We start from the raw sequence: 18,788 nt of genomic DNA, 5'->3' as shown, positions 1-18,788 counted from the left end.
ATTTTTTCAAAAATTTGAATTTTATTAGAAATGTGCATATTATGATAGTTTCTTGAATTTTTATACAAGTCAAGATCTGTAAATCATTTAAAAAAAAAAAACTGGCCACTTCTACCTTATTGGTATATATTTTCGCGTGTTACAAATTTTTGCGAATCGCGAAATTTTTTCGAAAAAACGTGTTTCGCGTGTATTAAATTTCGCGATTGCTGACTTCTGGAAAATTTTCGCGTGTATTAAATTTCGCGATTCACTTTTTTCAGGTATTTTCAGAAAGTGGGAATCTTGAAACACAACGTTTTTGATGTAAAAATACTAACAAAATACTAAGAAAAATTTTTTCGCGTGTATTTAATTTCGCGATTTTGTAATTTTGAAAAATTTAAACAGTATTAAATTTCGCAAAAATTGACCAAAAAACTCGCGAAATTAAGTACCCGCGAAAATTTGTAACACGCAAAAATATATACCAATAAGGTATGTCATTCTTTTTTGAAGGGTTAGTTTTCTTTGACTCATACAGTGTTTCAGTTCACTTCATTCTATAGAAAAGTTTTGCAAAGGTATCAAGTCTGATCAAGTCGATAATACTAAAAATTTGTAAACTGAACCACATTGAACCATCGAATCAATATTTTTTGGAAAATCTGATGACACATTAATGCCTATTGAGAGTTGGTCTTCCACCAAAGCTTCCTCAGGTCAGGGAAAACGGATGAAAACCCGGGAGAAGGGGGGCTTGATTAAAAATTAGGCCTTTGAATTCCAACCCTTTAAAATTTAGTAAAATTTGAGTAAATTTGTTAAGAATCGATTTTCTTGAAATTTTTTACCCCCTTAGAGTACTTTCACTCATCTTCGCTCATTTCGACCCTTACAGTGCATTTTCTTAACTTTAAGAAACACACCCTTGAAGGCCGCACCCCTCAAAAAAAATTTATTTAATTTTCTATTTTACAGAAATGACTAAAAAGATAATAATAATGATGAACTGTGAAGTCAAAAGGAGAATATAATGATGTTGGACTGTTTGCTTGACAATAAGGTTTTGTTTCATTTTTTTCGCCTGTCATTTGATTTATAGTTCTTAATAAGTTTGTCTCGATATAATCTGCAGTGAGAGTCTAAAATCAAAATTTTTTCCTGTCGGCGCAAACCAGTTGCCTCCTTTGTCACTAAATTTTTTGCCCCTGCAAGTTTGAAATCAAGCCATTGCTGCCTTCTAGTCCTCCCCCATATGAGTACACAACATTTTGATATCGAGGCTTACTATAGGATCACTGACAATCTGGAAATTTACTGTAGTTAAACCCGATTTATATGTGACAAGTCGCCCTTATCCAAATATAAGTAGAAGTAAGTATAACCCTTACCTTATTAATCGGTCAGTTAGAGTGTAGGGGAAAAAAATTTAAGAAAGTAGGGGGTGCAAAATCTTTTTGAGAGGGGGCGTTCGAAAACATTTTGCATGTAGTAGATACTTTCTGACCACTCCCTAAAAGATAAACAGGAGTGGAATGTTATCATAAAAAAAGAGTTCAAAAACGATATTGGAAAATGATTGAAAACGAGGAATATTTTTTAAACGAGCACCGCTACCTAATTCGAATTCTATCAAAAGTTATAGCCTTTTTCCTCCGCTGCAAATTATATTGAAACATCGACTTTAAAACCTGTAACAAACCCTGCTCGTGAATATCTTTTATAGATTTCATATTTTCATGCATTTTTATGGAGTTTTTTGGACCCATCATTTTATACACGTACTTATCATTTTGTACTTTGAATGAGTATGCATGACAGTGTGCATATTCTTAGACTCAGATATTCGTGCAAGGCGCTCAATATCATTGTTGTGGCGCTTTATTGTTGGGAAAATGATGCTCCTTTGTGGTAGAAGAATTTACTAACATCTAAGAGACATCAGCAGATGATACTTGCTTCATCATATCTATTTGTTCATAAAGTAATTCCAAACATATTTGGATGTCGGCCGTATTGGTATACTGTTTTTGTTTGTTTTTTTGCTACATATTTTAAAAATTCTATATTACAAAAATAAGGAAAAAAGCTTTAAATAGGAGACTCCAAGCCGACATCTCATCTCCAACATTCACAATTTTATCATACAACCAACATTTAAAAATCAGTCTGGTTTAATGGTGGTGTTTTGAAATCCGTGACTTCTTCTTGTTCTTGTGTTTCCTTGAAAACATTGAAAGTCTTATTAACGACGATCTACGGTCGAGGTCCGAAGAACAACATTGAGTAGGACAGCCCACATCACAGGAAGCAGGTGTACAATTAGATTCGCAGGCTGTTGGCGGGGATAGCGGGGGTGGTGGTGGTGGTGGAGGTGGAGGAGGAGGAGGGGCTATTGCTGCAGCACATGGGGTACAAGGTGGTGGAGGAGGTGGACAGGATGCAGCCATACATGGTGGTGGTGGTGGCGGACAAGAAGGTTGGCAGGGTGGAGGTGCCATTGCTGCAGCACATGGTGTGCAAGGAGGTAGTGGTGGTGGACAAGGTGCAGCCATACAGGGTGGGGGAGGTGGTGGGCAGGAAGGTTGACATGCTGGCATGGCTGGTGCAGCACATGGAGTGCAAGGTGGTGGTACAGCACATGGTGGAGCCATACAAGGTGGCGGTGGTGGCGGACAGACTGGTTGACAAACTGGGGGTGGTGGGGGTGGTGGGGCGGCACAAGGTGTACATGGTGGGGGTGGAGGTGGACAAGGTGCCATCATGCAAGGTGGTGGTGGTGGTGGACAAGAAGGTTGACAAGTGGGCATGGGCATTGGTGGTGGTGCTGGGGGTGCGCAAGGTGTACATGGAGGGGGAGGTGGTAGACAAGGTGCCATCATACATGGGGGAGGAGGTGGAGGACACGAAGGTTGGCAAATTGGTGGTGGTGGTCCTGGTGGGGTAGCACAACAAGATTCTGAGCATGAAGGGGCACAGAGAGAAGAACAAGGGAATTGACAAGTGACTGGTTTGGCTTGTGCTGGTGGTGCTGGAGGTGGTGGGATATTTGGTCCTGGTAGGTATGCTGGTCGCTCTTTGAATTTCGCTGGTCGTGGCTTGGGTGGTAGAACGTATCCAATAGGTGGTGGTGCCATAGGAGGGTTTTCACAACATTCAGGTGTACAGCTTGGATAACATGTCGGTGCACATGCACTACATGATGGTGCCATTTGACCTGCTTGATCTTAAAAAAAGTCGATAGTTGAGTTTAAAATCTTTCATCTCAACATTTTATGTCCACTGGCAATACTACAATCAAAAAATTAATGGTTCATGCGTTCTATCTTAGTTTGTATAAACGACTGGAAGAATCCAGTGTTCCGGCCTTAAAGAATCCCCGGCTAGCTACCCAGAAACTTGCGTAGTGAGAAAACAAAGGGTTTTTTCTGAAAACAAAAGAAAGTTTTTCTCGGATGGTGGTGCTTCCGTTAAGAAATTGGCGCGCGAAAGATAAGAAGAAATTAATTCTTGATCCAGCAACAACAAACTCTCAAAACAAAACAAAACAATAATTTTAGCACACAAATCCACATACACTTTTTTTAAGAACTTTTTTGAGCGGGAAAAAAATATAATTGTAAAATTGACACTTTTCTTTTGTTTGGAGCTACCTTATCGGCCAAAACTCAGTCGGCCCTAATTTTAGTCACTTCGTCAAAATTTAGTCACTAAGGGCCGACTAATAATTAAGACTGACTAAAAATTTGGGCCATTTCTAAATTTACAAGCAGATGGAAAATAAGGAAAGCTTAATTATAAACTTTTAATTTGGCTCAAATTTTTAGTCGGCCCGAATTCTAGTCACCAAGCCAATATTTAGTCGCTTAGGGCCGACTAAGTTTTGGCCGATAAGGTAGTTTAAAACAATCGAGAATAATTTTTCGAGAGAGAAAGTTATCGTGTGTTCTGATTTCTCCTTTTATGTGTTTCAATCGATGATGTGCGTCTCGATTGTTTTTCTAAACCAATCAAATCGATTTAAGCAATCAAAACAAACTATTTTTTTTCGAACAAACCCCTAGATTTTTTTTTTTATTAAAAATAGCACACAAAGGTTTCTAGAGACTAAAATTTATGCAACATACCAAGTATAAGGTAGCCTCTTGCACCTCCATCAGGTAGAGACTGTTGATATCCGAAAGCTCCCGGTTGATCAATCTGTTGTGGATCATAAGGTGATGGTTGTGATGCTGGTTGTGCTTGTTGTTTTGCCGGTAGTTTTTGCAGCTGCTTTTTGAGCTGGTTTTGGTGGACTCGCTTGTGGCTTGGTTTGCGCTGGTGAAGGCTTAGGAGCAGGAATAGCAGGTTGCTTATTGAGAGCTCCTGCTTTTGGTGTGACAGGGTTCGGTGCAGTACCTGTGGTGGCTGCGTCATCTGTTGAATCATCAGCTCCGTCGTCTGCAGCATCATCTGCTCCTCCAGCGGCTGGGTCTTGTGGTGGTTCTTGAGGATTGGGCAAGGCTGCATCTTTCGACGGTTTGACATGTTCTGGTAATGCAGCTGCCACTTTTAATCCTTTATGTTTTATAGGTGTTGGAGAAATTCCTACATGAATAAATTCAGTATAAATACATTGATATTGTAATTGAAAACAGAGTTTTCTAGAAGCTGGATTGGCTTATTAACGTCACACAACCCATCGATATTTTCCCGTTAAGAGTAAGTAAAAGTAAAAAAATATTTCATTCTCCGTAATCGTCAAGAATAAATTCCATAAAACCTCTCAAAATGCTAAATAATAAAATATTCCCAGAAACGATCTTGTCCTTGTTTCAATTATTTTTGAAGTGATATAAGTCTTTTGGTTTGTCGTTGATCGTTGTAGAGAATTACTCACCTCCAGCTCTGGTTTCTCCATCTTCTATATCGTCATCTTCAACTTCATCCTTCAGTATTTTCATACGAATTCGCTATGTCATCATCTTCTGTTCGTACCCAAAAGAAAAATAAGATTAAATCTCTTCGCATCACAGTAATTTCTTGACGGCCGTAACGATACGGAACATGAAGCATTTTCAAACTTTAATTCTGTGGATTTCGATTATTACATCTCTCCCTTTCGTTTCAGATGTGCAACATATTAGTCACAGATTTCTACAAAACCATAAGGAGCACGAACCTGTTAGTGGATGCCAGCAGCCTAGCTACATATGAGTTGCGATATACCAATAGAACGAGGATTTCTATAAAAACACACTTGGATATATGTAATTGAACTCAAAATACATATATTTGAAAATGTTTACCTGGGTTGGTTTTGTATTTACGCTCAGCTGCAGCGATCCTTTGCTGCTCTTTCTTGACAGAGTTAGTCAGCGATTTGAATTGTGCTTGCACTGGAGTCAAGTGCTTCTTCTTTGCTGTTTCTAGATTAAAAAAAGGAAATACCGTGAGTAAGTAATAATAGGTACTTTCCCGATATAACGAGACTGTAAAAATGCAATTGAGAAAATATTTCAATTTTGAATATCTGATATCTATCTTCTTGGTTATCTATCTTTCCACGTTCTCTCAAAGAATTTCAATTTAATAACGATTTTTCGTTATCTGCCTTCAATCTACTTTTGCCATACTATCTTTCATGTTGTCAAATCCACTTACCTTTCTTTATAGATTTTGCATGGATGAGGAGGATGGCGATTGCCAAGCAGAAAAGTATGTACAATCCTCTCATTTTGTTTTGATTTCTTTATATCCACAATATTTTATATTATTTCATTTTTTAACTGAAGTCGAATATAAGCAAAAAGATTTGAACCCGCTGGCTTGATGAAAAGCCAGGAATAGAAGCTTTCCAGCATTTGAACTTTAATGCTCTGTTGACGAGAAGAAATGAGAAGGAGAAATAAATACATTGAAATAGTAGGAAAATCATTAAAACCAGGAGCAGCGAAGAATTTTCCCGCGTACTCCATTTTTATGCACATTAGGGTGCAATTTAAAAAAATATTTTAGAGTTCTACATTCAGTAGGCATTCAAACTCTTAAAGTAAGTAGTAAACTTGGGTAAAGAGATTTCTTTTTTGTTCTCTAAAGATCTACCGTAATTTTTTTAACGCGTATACAGTGGTAGCCCCTAGAATGCTGGTCAAACTTACATTTGATCTCATTGTTTAGTTTCGCAAATAATAAACTTCTATTTAAGAAACTACACCCCAAGCACCTTGAAATTATTTTTGGGTTTAGACGTAGCATCAAAATAATTATTTATTGCGACACTTTAAATTGAAAAACCACGTTTCTGCTTGCAATATTTAAATTGTCATAAGATACTTTCAAATCCACAATCGCACCTTTTTGGCAACATTATTCAAAAAGGCATCAACTTCCTGTGGAAGGGTGGGACAGGCTTTAGATGGGAGATAATAACGTCAAAAAGAAATTACAAAGCCAAAAATATCAAAAGTACAAATTCTTTATTCAAGACAGCTTACGTAAATCAATCAAATTTATAATCGAAAAGGAAACCACCCCAATCAATAATCCTAGAATCATTTTCGACAAGAATTCACTTTTTCAGTTTATGCTCAATATGAGATTGAAAAACAAAACAAACAAAAGAAACCAGTGTATTCTTCACGAAAATTTGATTCATTCAACCGAAACTGATGAAAAGTTTTATTTGTGCGCAGCCAACCATAACAAAGGGCGTTAGGGCGATGGCGGTAGAAATATGTTCATTTTAAACAGCGAATGTGGTTATGTCCAATCATATTGAATTACAAAGCGCGAGATATCCACAACTGGGCCATCTTCATTTTACACTGCTTTTTAAGATTTGTTCTTTTTTGGTTTCGAATAGTCAAGTGATACTCTTTTTATATTGTTAGCCTTTTGATGTTATTTTGCTCTTTTGAAAAATCTATCCGCTTGTCTTTTTTCTGTGAAGAAGAAATTAGTACTGGCTACCATCCTTTGCGATTTATTGCCGATTTTGATCGGGAGGCCATTAACCGGCCTTTAGCCTTTTTACCGGGGAAAGGAAAGGAAACTTGTATTACTTGTTTTCACAGGGGCCGCAGCTCCACTTTGAAAGTGAAAGGGCCACAATACTTTATACAGACTAAGGAGGTGCCACCATTCTTTGCGCCGACGGGCACAATTTTTAGCCCTTCTAGATCGCCTAAAACAGATCCGTTTTAAGGGCTCTGACCATAGTCCAAAAATTGATTTTGGTATTTGAACATAGAAGTTATATTTCAGGTTCCTTAACACTTTTAACAAAGAATTGCCTTTATAAATTGCTTTTTAATCGAATCCCTTAAGAGTAATTAAGAATTTAATTGCAAAAATGACGTTATGAACTTTGAAAAGATGTTAATAATATGTTGCATCACCCTCTTTTACAAAAAGTGCTTAGTTTTAATGGGTAATTAACTTTTTTGTTTCAAAATTTCTTTACACTGTCCGCAAAGAATTAAACTATTTTAAATTTTGCGGAAAATTTCTCTAAAACGATGTGTCAAAAGTTATCACTGTTTTTTAAGCAAAATCCAGATGAAAAATTGATGAAAAACCACTATTTTGAAGATTTCGAGACAAAGAAGCATTTACAAAAATTTTCCGCAAAAATTTTTATTGTTCAGTAAAAGATACACCATCTACTGCGAAAAATTTTTCAAAATGTTTTTTCTTCGCCGAAACTAAGCTCTTCAAAGTTGAAATACTCTTCATCGCAAAAGTCTTCATTTTCTTCTTCGTCAAATTTTTTCAATGCAATTTTTGAATTTTCAGATTCAGGAATAGTTTGCCTAACAGAAAATGTATAACATGCCATAGTTTTGTTGGTTACATCAGTCAGAAAACACATTTTAAAGACGGCAATTATGAAAAATTCACTATGGTCAGAGTCCTTAAGGTTACTACACATTTACCAAATTTTCTTTTTGCTTTGAAAAATTGTGGTCGGACCGAGTATCAGCGAGAGAATGAAGCATCAGTTCGTTCAACCATCTTCCAACAAACAGAAAGCCCCGTGTTTTTTTAGTAAAAATCTAGCATTTAAAGATCGATTTAAAGAGACCCCCCAGCGGTTGGCGTGATAGCGTGACGGAGGGTTTTTCGTGGCGCGATGGCGTGAAATTTTGAAAAAAAAACGGCGTGATGGCGTGAAAATGAAGTGCCGGCGTGAAAATTATATATATTACTTGAATCGTAATTCTATGTCCATTTTAGCCAATTTAGAGAGTTTACATTTCAAAATTTTCTATAGATCTCATTTTAAAACATAAAACGGTGCAAACAGTTTTATCCATCTGCCATTTATCCTTGTAACTTCCAATTGTGTCGTTAGCAGTTGCTAGCTAGTCTTCAAAATAAAGTCGAATGCTACGAGAGGGTTGAAAATTGAAAATTTCTCCCGTCGGCGCAAACCATGGTTGCGCTTCCTCCGTAAATAACATTTTCCTCTCTCTTTCTTAGATACTTATTCTTAGATGCATCAAAGACATCAGGTACTTTATTTCAGGAAAATATATATTTGTCTTAAAACAGAAATAAGCAACAGATTTATCATGAGGTGTAGTTTTGAGCAGATTGGCATTGATAAAAGGAATCCTGTGATGTTTAAACCATATTTTGGAAAAAAGAGAGTAAACGAGGGAGATTTTAGCCATACTAAATTGAAAATTTTCCCCGTCGGCGCAAACCATGGTTGCGCCTCCTCGTTCCCTTTTGGAAAACTATTCACGCTCATTCACAATTAATGCTCATGGGAGGCAGTTGATTTACCAACTGACGGTATGTGCAGAGAAAAATTTGGCTTTTAGAATCGCACCCGTACAGTGCAGAAAATAATTCATACCCTTACAGTGTAGCTTTTCAAATTTTCAACTCTTTTAGAGTAAAAAAATCAAAATTGTCGGGCAAAAATTTGCAATTTTTCCTAGATTTGCTAAAATTTCCACCCTTAACCCTATTCAACCTAGGCTTTTAGGGGCGGTTCAGAACTAGGGGGGGGGGCTTTTCCTGTACCACCCCTTAACTTTTGATCTAGTGGGTCTTTTCATGAAATTTGGCACACAAGATCCTTGTGACGTAAGGTAACTTTTGACAAAAAAATTTTGAGCAAAAACCGAAAACTTTCTTTGTTCTTATAAATAGCTATTGTATTTTAACAAAGGCTTTAGAAAAAAGTTGCCTGAGTTTAAAATGCTTATTTTATCCTAAATATTCAATAAATTACGGTTTAAACGATATATTTGACATAAAAAATTACAGTAATTTGTATTGGAAAAGTGTCAATTTTTGTGACACCTTACTGTCAGAAATGTCATCATGCTCAAGGTGTGAAAATTTTTAGGTGTTAATTTTTTTTTTATTTTGAAGCTAAATAAAATTTAGGTATTTACAAAAAAATTCACGGCAAAAGCTCTATTATTTCAGGAGCTATTACCAATAGTTTGACCTCAGAACAGAAAGAGCCCCCCCCCCTAGGCCGAATAGGGTTAAAGTGCATTTCTGCTATTTTCAAAAATATACCCATGCCCGTCGTTCAATTTGCCTGACTGCCCCCTCCCGGGCTCTCATGTTTTTACCAAAAAAAGCTACTTGTACTTTTAAAAGATTTACATTATTTTTCCATTATTTTTCAAATTGAATCTAAATGGGTCCTAAAATAGCACTTTCAAACGCTTCGAAATTCAAAAAAATTTTCCATTGCCCAACCATGGTGGGCTTTGACTCAAATATAACCAGCCAGTTGTCAAACAAATTTTGATATGCATCAAGATAACATTAATTTTACTATCGGAAACACCCGAAAAAACTGGAATTTAACCCCTGTGTATTACTAAAAATAGCAAAGCAGAGGTCAAAATCAAGATTTTTCGGGTGTTTCTGATAGGAAAAATGATATAATCTTGACTTACGCGTATGAGAATGCCGAAAAACTGATTGACGACCAAATACACACCTATTTGTGGGCAAAAATTAAGTTATGTAATGGCATTTTATCCATACCAATGGGTCTAAGCATGGTCTAAAACTGAATTTATACAGAGAATATGAGCACGAAAACTAAGTTTTCTAGGAGAAATGGCGTGAAATCGAAAAAATTTGGCGTGATCGTGAAAATCAAATTTTTCAGGTGTGATGGCGTGAAATCGAAAAAAAATTGGCGTGATGGCGTGAATTTTGGGTCTGCTGGAGGGCCTCTTTAAATAATATGAAGTCCAGGAAAAAAGGACTAAAGGCCTCCCCAAGCATCTATATCTTAAGAATCTGAATGCTTTAGGAGGCTTTAATCGTTTAGAAAAGTTCAAGTCTTTTCTCTGCTGACATCAGCAATTTTTCTTTCACTTTCTGAAAGATTTCACATAGCCCCGAAAGATTATGACATGCTAAAATAGTATGGATTGTCATGTTTTGGCTTTAGCTCTCGGGATAATTCAATTTAAAGATATTGTAAAAAAATCAAAGAACTTTCAACTAACATGAATTATCTCGAGATCTAAATTTCAAAACGTACTCAAATAAACATAGAAATACACTCCTATTTATTTTTTTTCAAATTGGGTACAAGTGACGTCAAATCTATCTAACCGTAATGTACCTGACAGAAATTTTCAAATTCCAAATGGCCATATTTGTGTAATTAATTACAGGTATTTTTGTACTATACTTTTTTCCTCAAACTTCCATTTTGCACATTTTCATTCGACTGTGCCAATCATAAAACAAGACGATCCTTTCGTCCTGGGGGGGGGGGGTACTACCCTTGTCGACCGACGGGGGTGCTCCGCTGAGGTTCGAAAAATGGACCCTACGTGGAATCGAAATTTGCGAAAAAAGTAACCCTGAATGGGACTGAAATTCCAAAATTTTCTCAAATTTTCTACTTTTTCCCCAAATTTTTCAAAAATAGGCACCCTACGAAGGACTGATTTTTCTATTTTGGTGTTTTTGCGACCCTACCTGGGACTCGTGGAGGTTAAAAAAGGTACCCTGACCAGCGGAGCATCCCCGTAACCCATTTTGCCCTAGTACCCCCCCCCCCCCCCCGGGCCTTTCGTCTACACGTAAGATCACTAAAAAAAGGGAATAGTTTAAGAGGCGCGATGAATTTGAAAAACGGTGGATAGCCTGGGGCGGAGTAAGAAATGACGGAGGTGATTACAGTGTTGTTTGCTTCAAACTCTACCGCAACTATTTTTTCCCGTAAACCACCGTGATTGCTCTGTGCATATATATTTTCCTGCGTCACGATAGCATCTTCTATCATAAATCTTTTTTGTTTGTAATGTTACTCTTTTTTGCCATGAAAATTTTTGCTCGGGCCCCTCTTAAAAAAGCATCTGCTTTCTAACTAAAACATGTGATTGTGTGCTATGAAAGATGTATCAGATTGTAAGGGTTGCCCACCCCATACTTAAACGAGCCATACCATTTCCTTGTTCCGGCTATCTAGCAAAAATTTCAGAATTTTAAAGAAAAACGAATAGTCTATTTTTTGCACATGTAAAGAATAATTGAGGGGGTGAGAATGAAAAAACATATGGTTGCTTTGTTTAAATTGTTCTCATTGTATGTGTTCTCTTTCATAAATGATTCCTTCTAAGGATAGGATTCACAGGTGAAATGATATATTTTACATCATAAGAGTAAACACATTATGCTTAAATTTCAAATTATTTCTTGCCGGGATTATCGATTACAACGATTGCTCTTTCTTTGCTCTTGATGTGAATGACCATGTTTCTCCATTTAGCAGTTGATCCATATCCACGAGTGGTACGCCACCATGGGTAGTCAGTGCCTGATCTTCGAGTAGTTTTCCACCATGGGTAGTCAGGCCTGATCTTCGAGTGGTTTTCCACCATGGGTAGTCAGTGCCTGATCTTCGAGTGGTTTTCCACCATGGGTAGTCAGTGCCTGATCTTCGAGTGGTTTTCCACCATGGGTAGTCAGTACCTGATTTTCGAGTGGTTTTCCACCATGGGTAGTCTGTGCCTGATCTTCGAGTAGTTTTCCACCATGGATAGTCAGTGCCTGATCTTCGAGTAGTTTTCCACCATGGGTAGTCAGTGCCTGATCTTCGAGTAGTTTTCCACCATGGATAGTCAGTACCGGATCGATGAGTAGTTTTCCACCATGGGTAGTCAGTACCTGATCTTCGAGTAGTACGCCACCATGGGTAGTCAGTACCTGATCTTCGAGTAGTTTTCCACCATGGGTAGTCAGTGCCTGATCTTCGAGTAGTTTTCCACCATGGGTAGTCAGTGCCTGATCTTCGAGTGGTTTTCCACCATGGGTAGTCAGTACCTGATCTTCGAGTGGTTTTCCACCATGGGTAGTCAGTACCTGATCTTCGAGTGGTTTTCCACCATGGGTAGTCAGTCAGTACCTGATCTTCGAGTGGTTTTCCACCATGGGTAGTCAGTGCCTGATCTTCGAGTGGTACGCCACCATGGGTAGTCAGTGCCATTTCTGTAAGGTCTGTTTGTTGTGCGCCACCATGGGTAGTCAGTGCCTGATCTTCGAGTGGTTTTCCACCATGGGTAGTCAGTACCTGATCTTCGAGTGGTTTTCCACCATGGGTAGTCAGTGCCTGATCTTCGAGTGGTTTTCCACCATGGGTAGTCAGTACCTGATCTTCGAGTGGTTTTCCACCATGGGTAGTCAGTGCCTGATCTTCGAGTGGTACGCCACCATGGGTAGTCAGTACCATTTCTGTAAGGTCTGTTTGTTGTGCGCCACCATGGGTAGTCAGTACCTGATCTTCGAGTGGTTTTCCACCATGGGTAGTCAGTGCCTGATCTTCGAGTGGTTTTCCACCATGGATAGTCAGTGCCATTTCTGTAAGGTCTGTGCGTTGTGCGCCACCTTGGGTAGTCAGTGCCTGATCTTCGAGTGGTTTTCCACCATGGGTAGTCAGTGCCATTTCTGTAAGGTCTGTGTGTTGTGCGCCACCTTGGGTAGTCAGTGCCTGATCTTCGAGTGGTTTTCCACCATGGGTAGTCAGTGCCATTTCTATAAGGTCTGTGTGTTGTGCGCCATTCCGGGTATTCTGTTCCAGGTCTTTGGGTGTTTTTCCACAAATTCTTCAACCAATCAAACTAAAATTAAATAGTATTGAACGACTTTGTTCTTATATTGAGCTATTTTTCCATGTCAATTTCTGGTCATAAGGTTTAAATAGTTATAAAGTTGGCACCTACAATGGGCTTTTCCAGAAAAAAACCGTATACCCCCTGTTGAGGAGGTTCATTTCGTTCCAAGGGGGTAAGGTTTGATATGTGGCGGAATTCCATAGGGAGATACAAAAATCTGTCAAAAATAACTGGAATTCCGTGGGTGTAGCCGTTAAATCCTACTAAGATTCAGAATTCCAGAGGGGTTTACACCTGAAATTGCCTGGAATTCCAGGGGGTTACAGCATTTCCAGCCACAGAGGGATGGACCTCCTCAACAGGGGATATACGTTTTTTTTTCTGGAAAAGCCCAATGGTGAAATTAATATATTGGCAAACCTCTTTTTTTTTGTTTCAGTTGATAACTTGAGCCTAGGCATCCTTCTACTCCCAGTACAATCTTGATTAAGAGTTTGAAGGTTGCTTAGGGGGTAGAAAGGAGGGTGGGGGTATTTTCGATTTGGATTTCTTTTGCCAAATATATTGTATTCCTTTCCTATCTTAGCAAAAGTTTTTTTGTCTTAGAAATTGCGAAGAAAATCATACTATGGTCCCCCAAAAAGAGACGCTAGGAAAGTTTCGTACCTGTCTTTTATCTTTCACAGCTTCTTCAGCCGTAACGGTCGCTACTAAAACACAAAAGATTATAATTTGCTTCATCATTTTTGCTGCCCTCGCCACGCCTGTGGGATATCCAGCAAATGCTAGAGATGCTCGTACGCCGGTCTTTTATATACATTTTCCATTTGTTTGACTTTTAAAGACAGGTGCTTTTTTTATTCATGCACTTATCAAAAGCCTGTTAAAACTTGTCGCTTTTGTTTGCTGAAGCTGTTGAAATGTTTGAACGTCTTTTGACGATGATGGAATTGTTATTTTTCTTAGATCAATCAGTAATTTTACTGGCTTCAATTACATATCATTTTTCAGTCATATAATAAAGCTTAATAAGTGGACGAGGGTTGGAATAAGAATATCCTGGGTGAAAAATTTCGAAAAATTCATTAGGGGGGACGGCTATCAGGTACCCGAGAGTAGGCAAAAATGGATGTTGGATATGTGTGGACGGCAAGAGCCGGTTTTCCACCTTCCAAAGCCTCTCTTGGGGTTGTAAAAATCAGAAAGTCTCAATGTAGTCTCTCTAAGCGTCGGTCTTTTTTCTCCAGTCAAAGAAGAAATTATTTCGAAAATATTAGACACTTCATTTGAAAATCGAAGAAATTGTTGTGAAAGTGGTTTTTTGGTAATTTTGTCTCTCTAAGGGTCACCATTTCAGCAAAAATCAGTCCCTCTAATGGTCCCGTCTGCACATACCCCTCTTCCGCTAAACTTAGTATCCCCCCTCTCGGGTTAGGTGGGAGAGGCTAATACCCCTTTCATTGAGGTGCAAGAATTCAGCTCATATGGTAATGGATTAATAAAGGTAGCCTTTCTAATACCGACCAGTTTGACGCAAATTCTCAGATAAGTGTTTATTTAGAAGGTTCTACCGAAAAGAACGTTAAAGAGGTGCTAAAAGTTTTATTCCATTAAAACACCTTCATATGCTACCTCCATGCTAATATTTCACTTCTTCAATTGTTCTATTTGCTTCAAAAATCACACCTCTTTTTATTGCAGATTCGTTGATTTTGTTTAACTAATTTGATGGTTTAATCTTCTATGGAAATCGATTGAGTTATGATTAAGTGTTTTGTTTTGCAAGCATGTATTAATTAAAAAAAAAAGCATTGCATCGCAGAATTTTCTCATGATTCAACCAATTAGAACCTTCAGCTTTACTTTTGCCCCATTTCTAGTACCCTGAGTATCAGAGGTTGAGAATATTTCAACCTCTGAAGACCAATAATAGAAATTTCATTGCGCATGTGTCAATCTAATCACTGTATAGAAAAAATCAAGGATGAAGAGCAAATATTACCATATTAATATCTAGCAGACCTTATCGGTATGCAGTTTACTATTTACGAATCCCCCCAAAACCTCCAAGTGTAATTGAAATGGGTTTCTGTCAAAAGAAATCTTTTACATGATCCCCAAATGTATAACAGTAATTACTAAACTTTTAATTCTGGAAATGTTACAGTATTTGAGGATCCCAGCGGTTTGCGTGATGGCGTGATTGGGACTTTTTTCTTGCGTGATGGCGTGATTAGAGATTTTTTTTGGCGTAATGGCGTGATCGAGATTTTGGCTTGATGCGTGATAGGGCAAAAATTTGAGGCGTGATGCGTGATTTGGGCTATTTTTCGCTATTTTTTGCGTGGTGACAAATTCTAGCCATTTTCGTGATGCGTAATGGAGAATTTTTTTTTGCGTGATGGCGTGATTAGGGGTGCCGCTTGGGGGGGGGGGGCTCTTAATTGAATTGAAATATTAGACATACTTTATGTTATGATTCTCTATCACTGACTCTTTTTAAAAAGCATTGATGACATTTTTGTTGAGTTGTGTTTTTAACGACGGGAATAGAAATATCAGCTTTGAACTTCATCCAAGATCTTGGATGGTCGTCATTGTTACTTTTCTCTGTGCTGATTATGCGCGCTGAATAGAATCTGGATTGGTCGGCACAGCGTCGATATATGATTTCGACCTGTGGTTTTCACGGTACATTTCTAGCTCAGTGGGTATCGGATTGTGGGGTGAAGGATATCTTTGATATATATTATAAGATAAACTTTTTGAAGCATGGGCTGCAACCCTAAAGAACCATTTTAGGGAACTTTAGATAAACCAAAATAGTGGGATCCTTGAAATATTTTTAATGCTCCAAACAAATATTTTTACAAGTCGGTTCTCAGTTAAAAATATCAGCTATTTTTTACATTGACTCGACCATCTTTTACCACTGCTTGAAACCTGTAGAGACTGTAACATTTGACAATTGACATATGTCCTTTATCTTGAAATATTTTGGAGGCTGTCAAAAAGCTTTAAAATTCTTCTTTCAGTGGGAATAGCATTTCTAGACTGTCCACAATTTAAATTGGTAGGAAAAACTAAAATTAGTGCACACTGTATTTTCTTAGGGGCAACCAACCCTGTAAAATATGATTTATTTAGCTAAATAAATTGTGCAAGAACCACACCTGCCTCAATCCTTCGTTGCTAGGTAGCTCAATAAATGAAAAAACACAAAACAGAATTTTCTGATGAATATGCGATATTTGTCTTTAACACTAGCTCTAAAATTATGAATCTAGAACATTCGTTTTATACTAAAATTTATATAATACAAGAAGGGAGCTTCCATGAAAAATATAATGCTCATAATAAAATACCTGTCTCGGAAAATGCTTATATTAGAAACTAGCAGAAATCTTTTGCGGCATCAGAAAATCACAAGAAAAATAAATTGGTGATATTTTTAAAAATAAACATTGTTATTTGTAACCACCAAAACAGAAATTTAGCGAAAAGGGCAATCTATTTTTTCGTCAAAAATTTTGTAGCTTGTAGAAACTTTAACAAAAATAGGTCAAATTTTCAAGAATCGTGGATTTTTTGCCTTTATAAATAATTATTTAATTCTGTACTTTTTAATCACAATATGATTTAACGGTATAAGTCAATTGAATTTCCCTTTTTTTGGACTTTTGATTTTAGATGTTAAGAAATTTGCGACATCTTCTGTCGAGATGGCTAAAGCAATTCACAGTCCCCTAGACATTGTTTTCATCAGTTTTGACTCCGTCTTGTGCTGCAGCGTTAGGAGCATCTTTGACAACGTACTTGACTGGTGTTTCTTCTTCAACGTAAAACAAGAAGTTATAGAAGATGGCAGCAAGTGCTCCTCCAAGAAGTGGCCCAATCCAGTAAATCTAAAAATAAAAACAGGAGAGACATGAACTGTCAATCTTTTTAAGATGTAACCAAAAATTGAATTTTCGCCACAAAGGGCACAAAGACTTCTTTTGGTCCTCGTGAATAACAATAGAATTAGAATAGAATTAAGTACTCACCCAGTGGTCTTGCCATGAGTTCATAACAACAGCAGGTCCGAAAGATCGAGTCGGATTGATACCGCACCCGGTAAAGGGAATCTATAATAATAATCAAATGAGTGGAGGTCGACTCACGTAGTATTTTTACATTTGAAAAATTCTTTCTTGACGATTACTGTAGTTTACTTTAGGTTCAAAAGTAGTAGAATCTACATAACAAAGTCATCTGCGTTTCTTAGAGGGTTCACAATTAATGAGGGAAAATTTCTTGTGATTTCCGCATAAGGATTATAAGAAAACACTCTTGGTCATTCAACTTTCCACTGAAAATAATGGTGTAAAAGGAAGGAAGGTGTCGGAATTCGTCACTCACCAAGCAGACATGGCAAACCCAAATAACAACACCGATACCAAGGGTGGTTCCATAGGGTTCGGTTTTCTTTTTAGGGTCGGTGATTGAAAAGACAGTGAAGACCAACAGAAAAGTGAAGAGCAATTCCAAACCAAACCCTTGACCGGCAGTGACTCCTGCTCTTGGTGAAGTAACGCCAAGTGTAGAACGGTTTTGATCATTTGTACATGCGTATGTTAAAGCTGAGCCAATGATTCCTAAGTACGTTGATATTGAATGAGTTAAAATTAACAATACTGTTTATAATACAGACAAAAGTCAATTTTAGAATTATATCGTGACAAATGTTTCTCGCAACAAAAGAAGCATCTCCATTTGTTTAGATATTCACAAAAAAAAAACGAAAAAGTATAAAACTTTCAAGTGATTCTTACCTCCAACGATTTGAGCAACTATGTAAAGGAGACCTTTGATGACACTGATTTTCAACGACAGCATCATTGCGAAAGTAACAGCAGGGTTCAAGTGACCACCACTGACATGTCCGAAAGCTTGTGCAATAGAGGCGATGGATAGACCGATTCCAATACCAATCTCTACATTGTTGGCTGATTCGTTGGTTCCAGCGTTATCCCATGGTAACGCTACGCAGGTAACGCACAACAAGAAGAGCACACATCCTAAACCCTCTGCCAAGACTGCCCTCCAAAATTTGAAGGTTCCAATTTCATCGAGACCAAGATCGATAGTAACCATATTTCTTTTTGGATTTGTTCTTTTAAAGATTGAAGACAGATCTATAAGATATATCAATCGTATACACAAAAACCATCCTCAATTTTCATACAACCTTTTTATATTTCATTCACTACCCGAAGTCATGATCAGTGAGTCTCAATTGAATGCTCTAATGATATTTCTTATCCGCCCCTTATTCAAATTAGAGCAGGAATCTCCTCAATCTCCTGTTTAGGTATTCATTTTCTTTTTATATTTCTATTCAAAGACCACACCCTGCCCACCAAAAAAAATAATACTCATTTTTTAAGTATTCTTAGAGTCCAAAAGTCTTTAAGTCAATGCTGAAATGCTGGTGGAAGACAGATTCACACTCAAACCTCGAGCACCAATAACAAAGTAAAATTATTTTGTTATTTTCCTCCCCATCTTCTTTCAACACTTTTTCAAAGCCGTCAAAACAAAATGTGAGTTTTTTTTGTTGACGTAAAGAAGACTGAAATTACATTATTTCATCGGTGGACGGTCTGATTGTATTGTTCACACAGACGTCTTCTATCATCAGCCCAATTACTTTTCGTCTTCTTGACGGACGAC

At 37.6% G+C, this 18,788-nt stretch overlaps 3 protein-coding genes across 3 annotated transcripts; all 3 read right to left on the bottom strand.

Annotated features, from left to right (window-relative positions):
* Positions 1-1,989: 1,989 nt before the first annotated feature.
* On the bottom strand, positions 1,990-4,949 carry LOC136799513 (uncharacterized). Its single transcript, XM_067056226.1, has 3 exons — positions 4,862-4,949; positions 4,110-4,569; positions 1,990-3,208 (listed from the first exon to the last, which is right to left on the bottom strand). The coding sequence occupies exons 2-3, from the start codon at positions 4,507-4,509 to the stop codon at positions 2,157-2,159; spliced, it is 1,452 nt and encodes a 483-aa protein (XP_066912327.1). The 5' UTR covers positions 4,510-4,569; positions 4,862-4,949; the 3' UTR covers positions 1,990-2,156.
* A 6,573-nt stretch (positions 4,950-11,522) lies between these two features.
* LOC136799509 (uncharacterized) lies at positions 11,523-13,860 on the bottom strand. Its single transcript, XM_067056223.1, has 2 exons — positions 13,740-13,860; positions 11,523-13,079 (listed from the first exon to the last, which is right to left on the bottom strand). Exon 2 carries the CDS (start codon positions 12,989-12,991, stop codon positions 11,675-11,677), a length of 1,317 nt encoding a protein of 438 aa, XP_066912324.1. The 5' UTR covers positions 12,992-13,079; positions 13,740-13,860; the 3' UTR covers positions 11,523-11,674.
* A 2,946-nt stretch (positions 13,861-16,806) lies between these two features.
* Positions 16,807-18,788, bottom strand: LOC136799510 (aquaporin-1-like). Its single transcript, XM_067056224.1, has 5 exons — positions 18,698-18,788; positions 17,888-18,250; positions 17,475-17,710; positions 17,120-17,200; positions 16,807-16,978 (listed from the first exon to the last, which is right to left on the bottom strand). Exons 2-5 carry the CDS (start codon positions 18,207-18,209, stop codon positions 16,820-16,822), a joined length of 798 nt encoding a protein of 265 aa, XP_066912325.1. The 5' UTR covers positions 18,210-18,250; positions 18,698-18,788; the 3' UTR covers positions 16,807-16,819.

The sequence above is a fragment of the Clytia hemisphaerica genome, unplaced genomic scaffold (assembly GCF_902728285.1).
Source record: "Clytia hemisphaerica strain Z4C2 unplaced genomic scaffold, Clytia hemisphaerica genome assembly, whole genome shotgun sequence".
Lineage (NCBI taxonomy): Eukaryota > Metazoa > Cnidaria > Hydrozoa > Leptothecata > Clytiidae > Clytia > Clytia hemisphaerica.
Note: the sequence above shows the minus strand (reverse complement) of the source record. Positions and strands in the feature narration are given on the sequence as shown.

Bases quoted from the DNA above. Each gene is read 5' to 3' on its own strand.
- LOC136799510 (XM_067056224.1), bottom strand. From the start codon at position 18,209: ATGGTTACTATCGATCTTGGTCTCGATGAAATTGGAACCTTCAAATTT. The intron at 17,711-17,887 runs GTAAGAATCACT...CAACGTACTTAG, and splicing joins AGTTGCTCAAATCGTTGGAG to GAATCATTGGCTCAGCTTTA. The intron at 17,201-17,474 runs GTGAGTGACGAA...TTATTATTATAG, and splicing joins GGGTTTGCCATGTCTGCTTG to ATTCCCTTTACCGGGTGCGG.
- LOC136799513 (XM_067056226.1), bottom strand. From the start codon at position 4,509: ATGTCAAACCGTCGAAAGATGCAGCCTTGCCCAATCCTCAAGAACCAC. The intron at 3,209-4,109 runs GTATGTTGCATA...ACTTTTTTTAAG, and splicing joins AAGAGGCTACCTTATACTTG to ATCAAGCAGGTCAAATGGCA.
- LOC136799509 (XM_067056223.1), bottom strand. From the start codon at position 12,991: ATGGCACTGACTACCCATGGTGGAAAACCACTCGAAGATCAGGCACTG.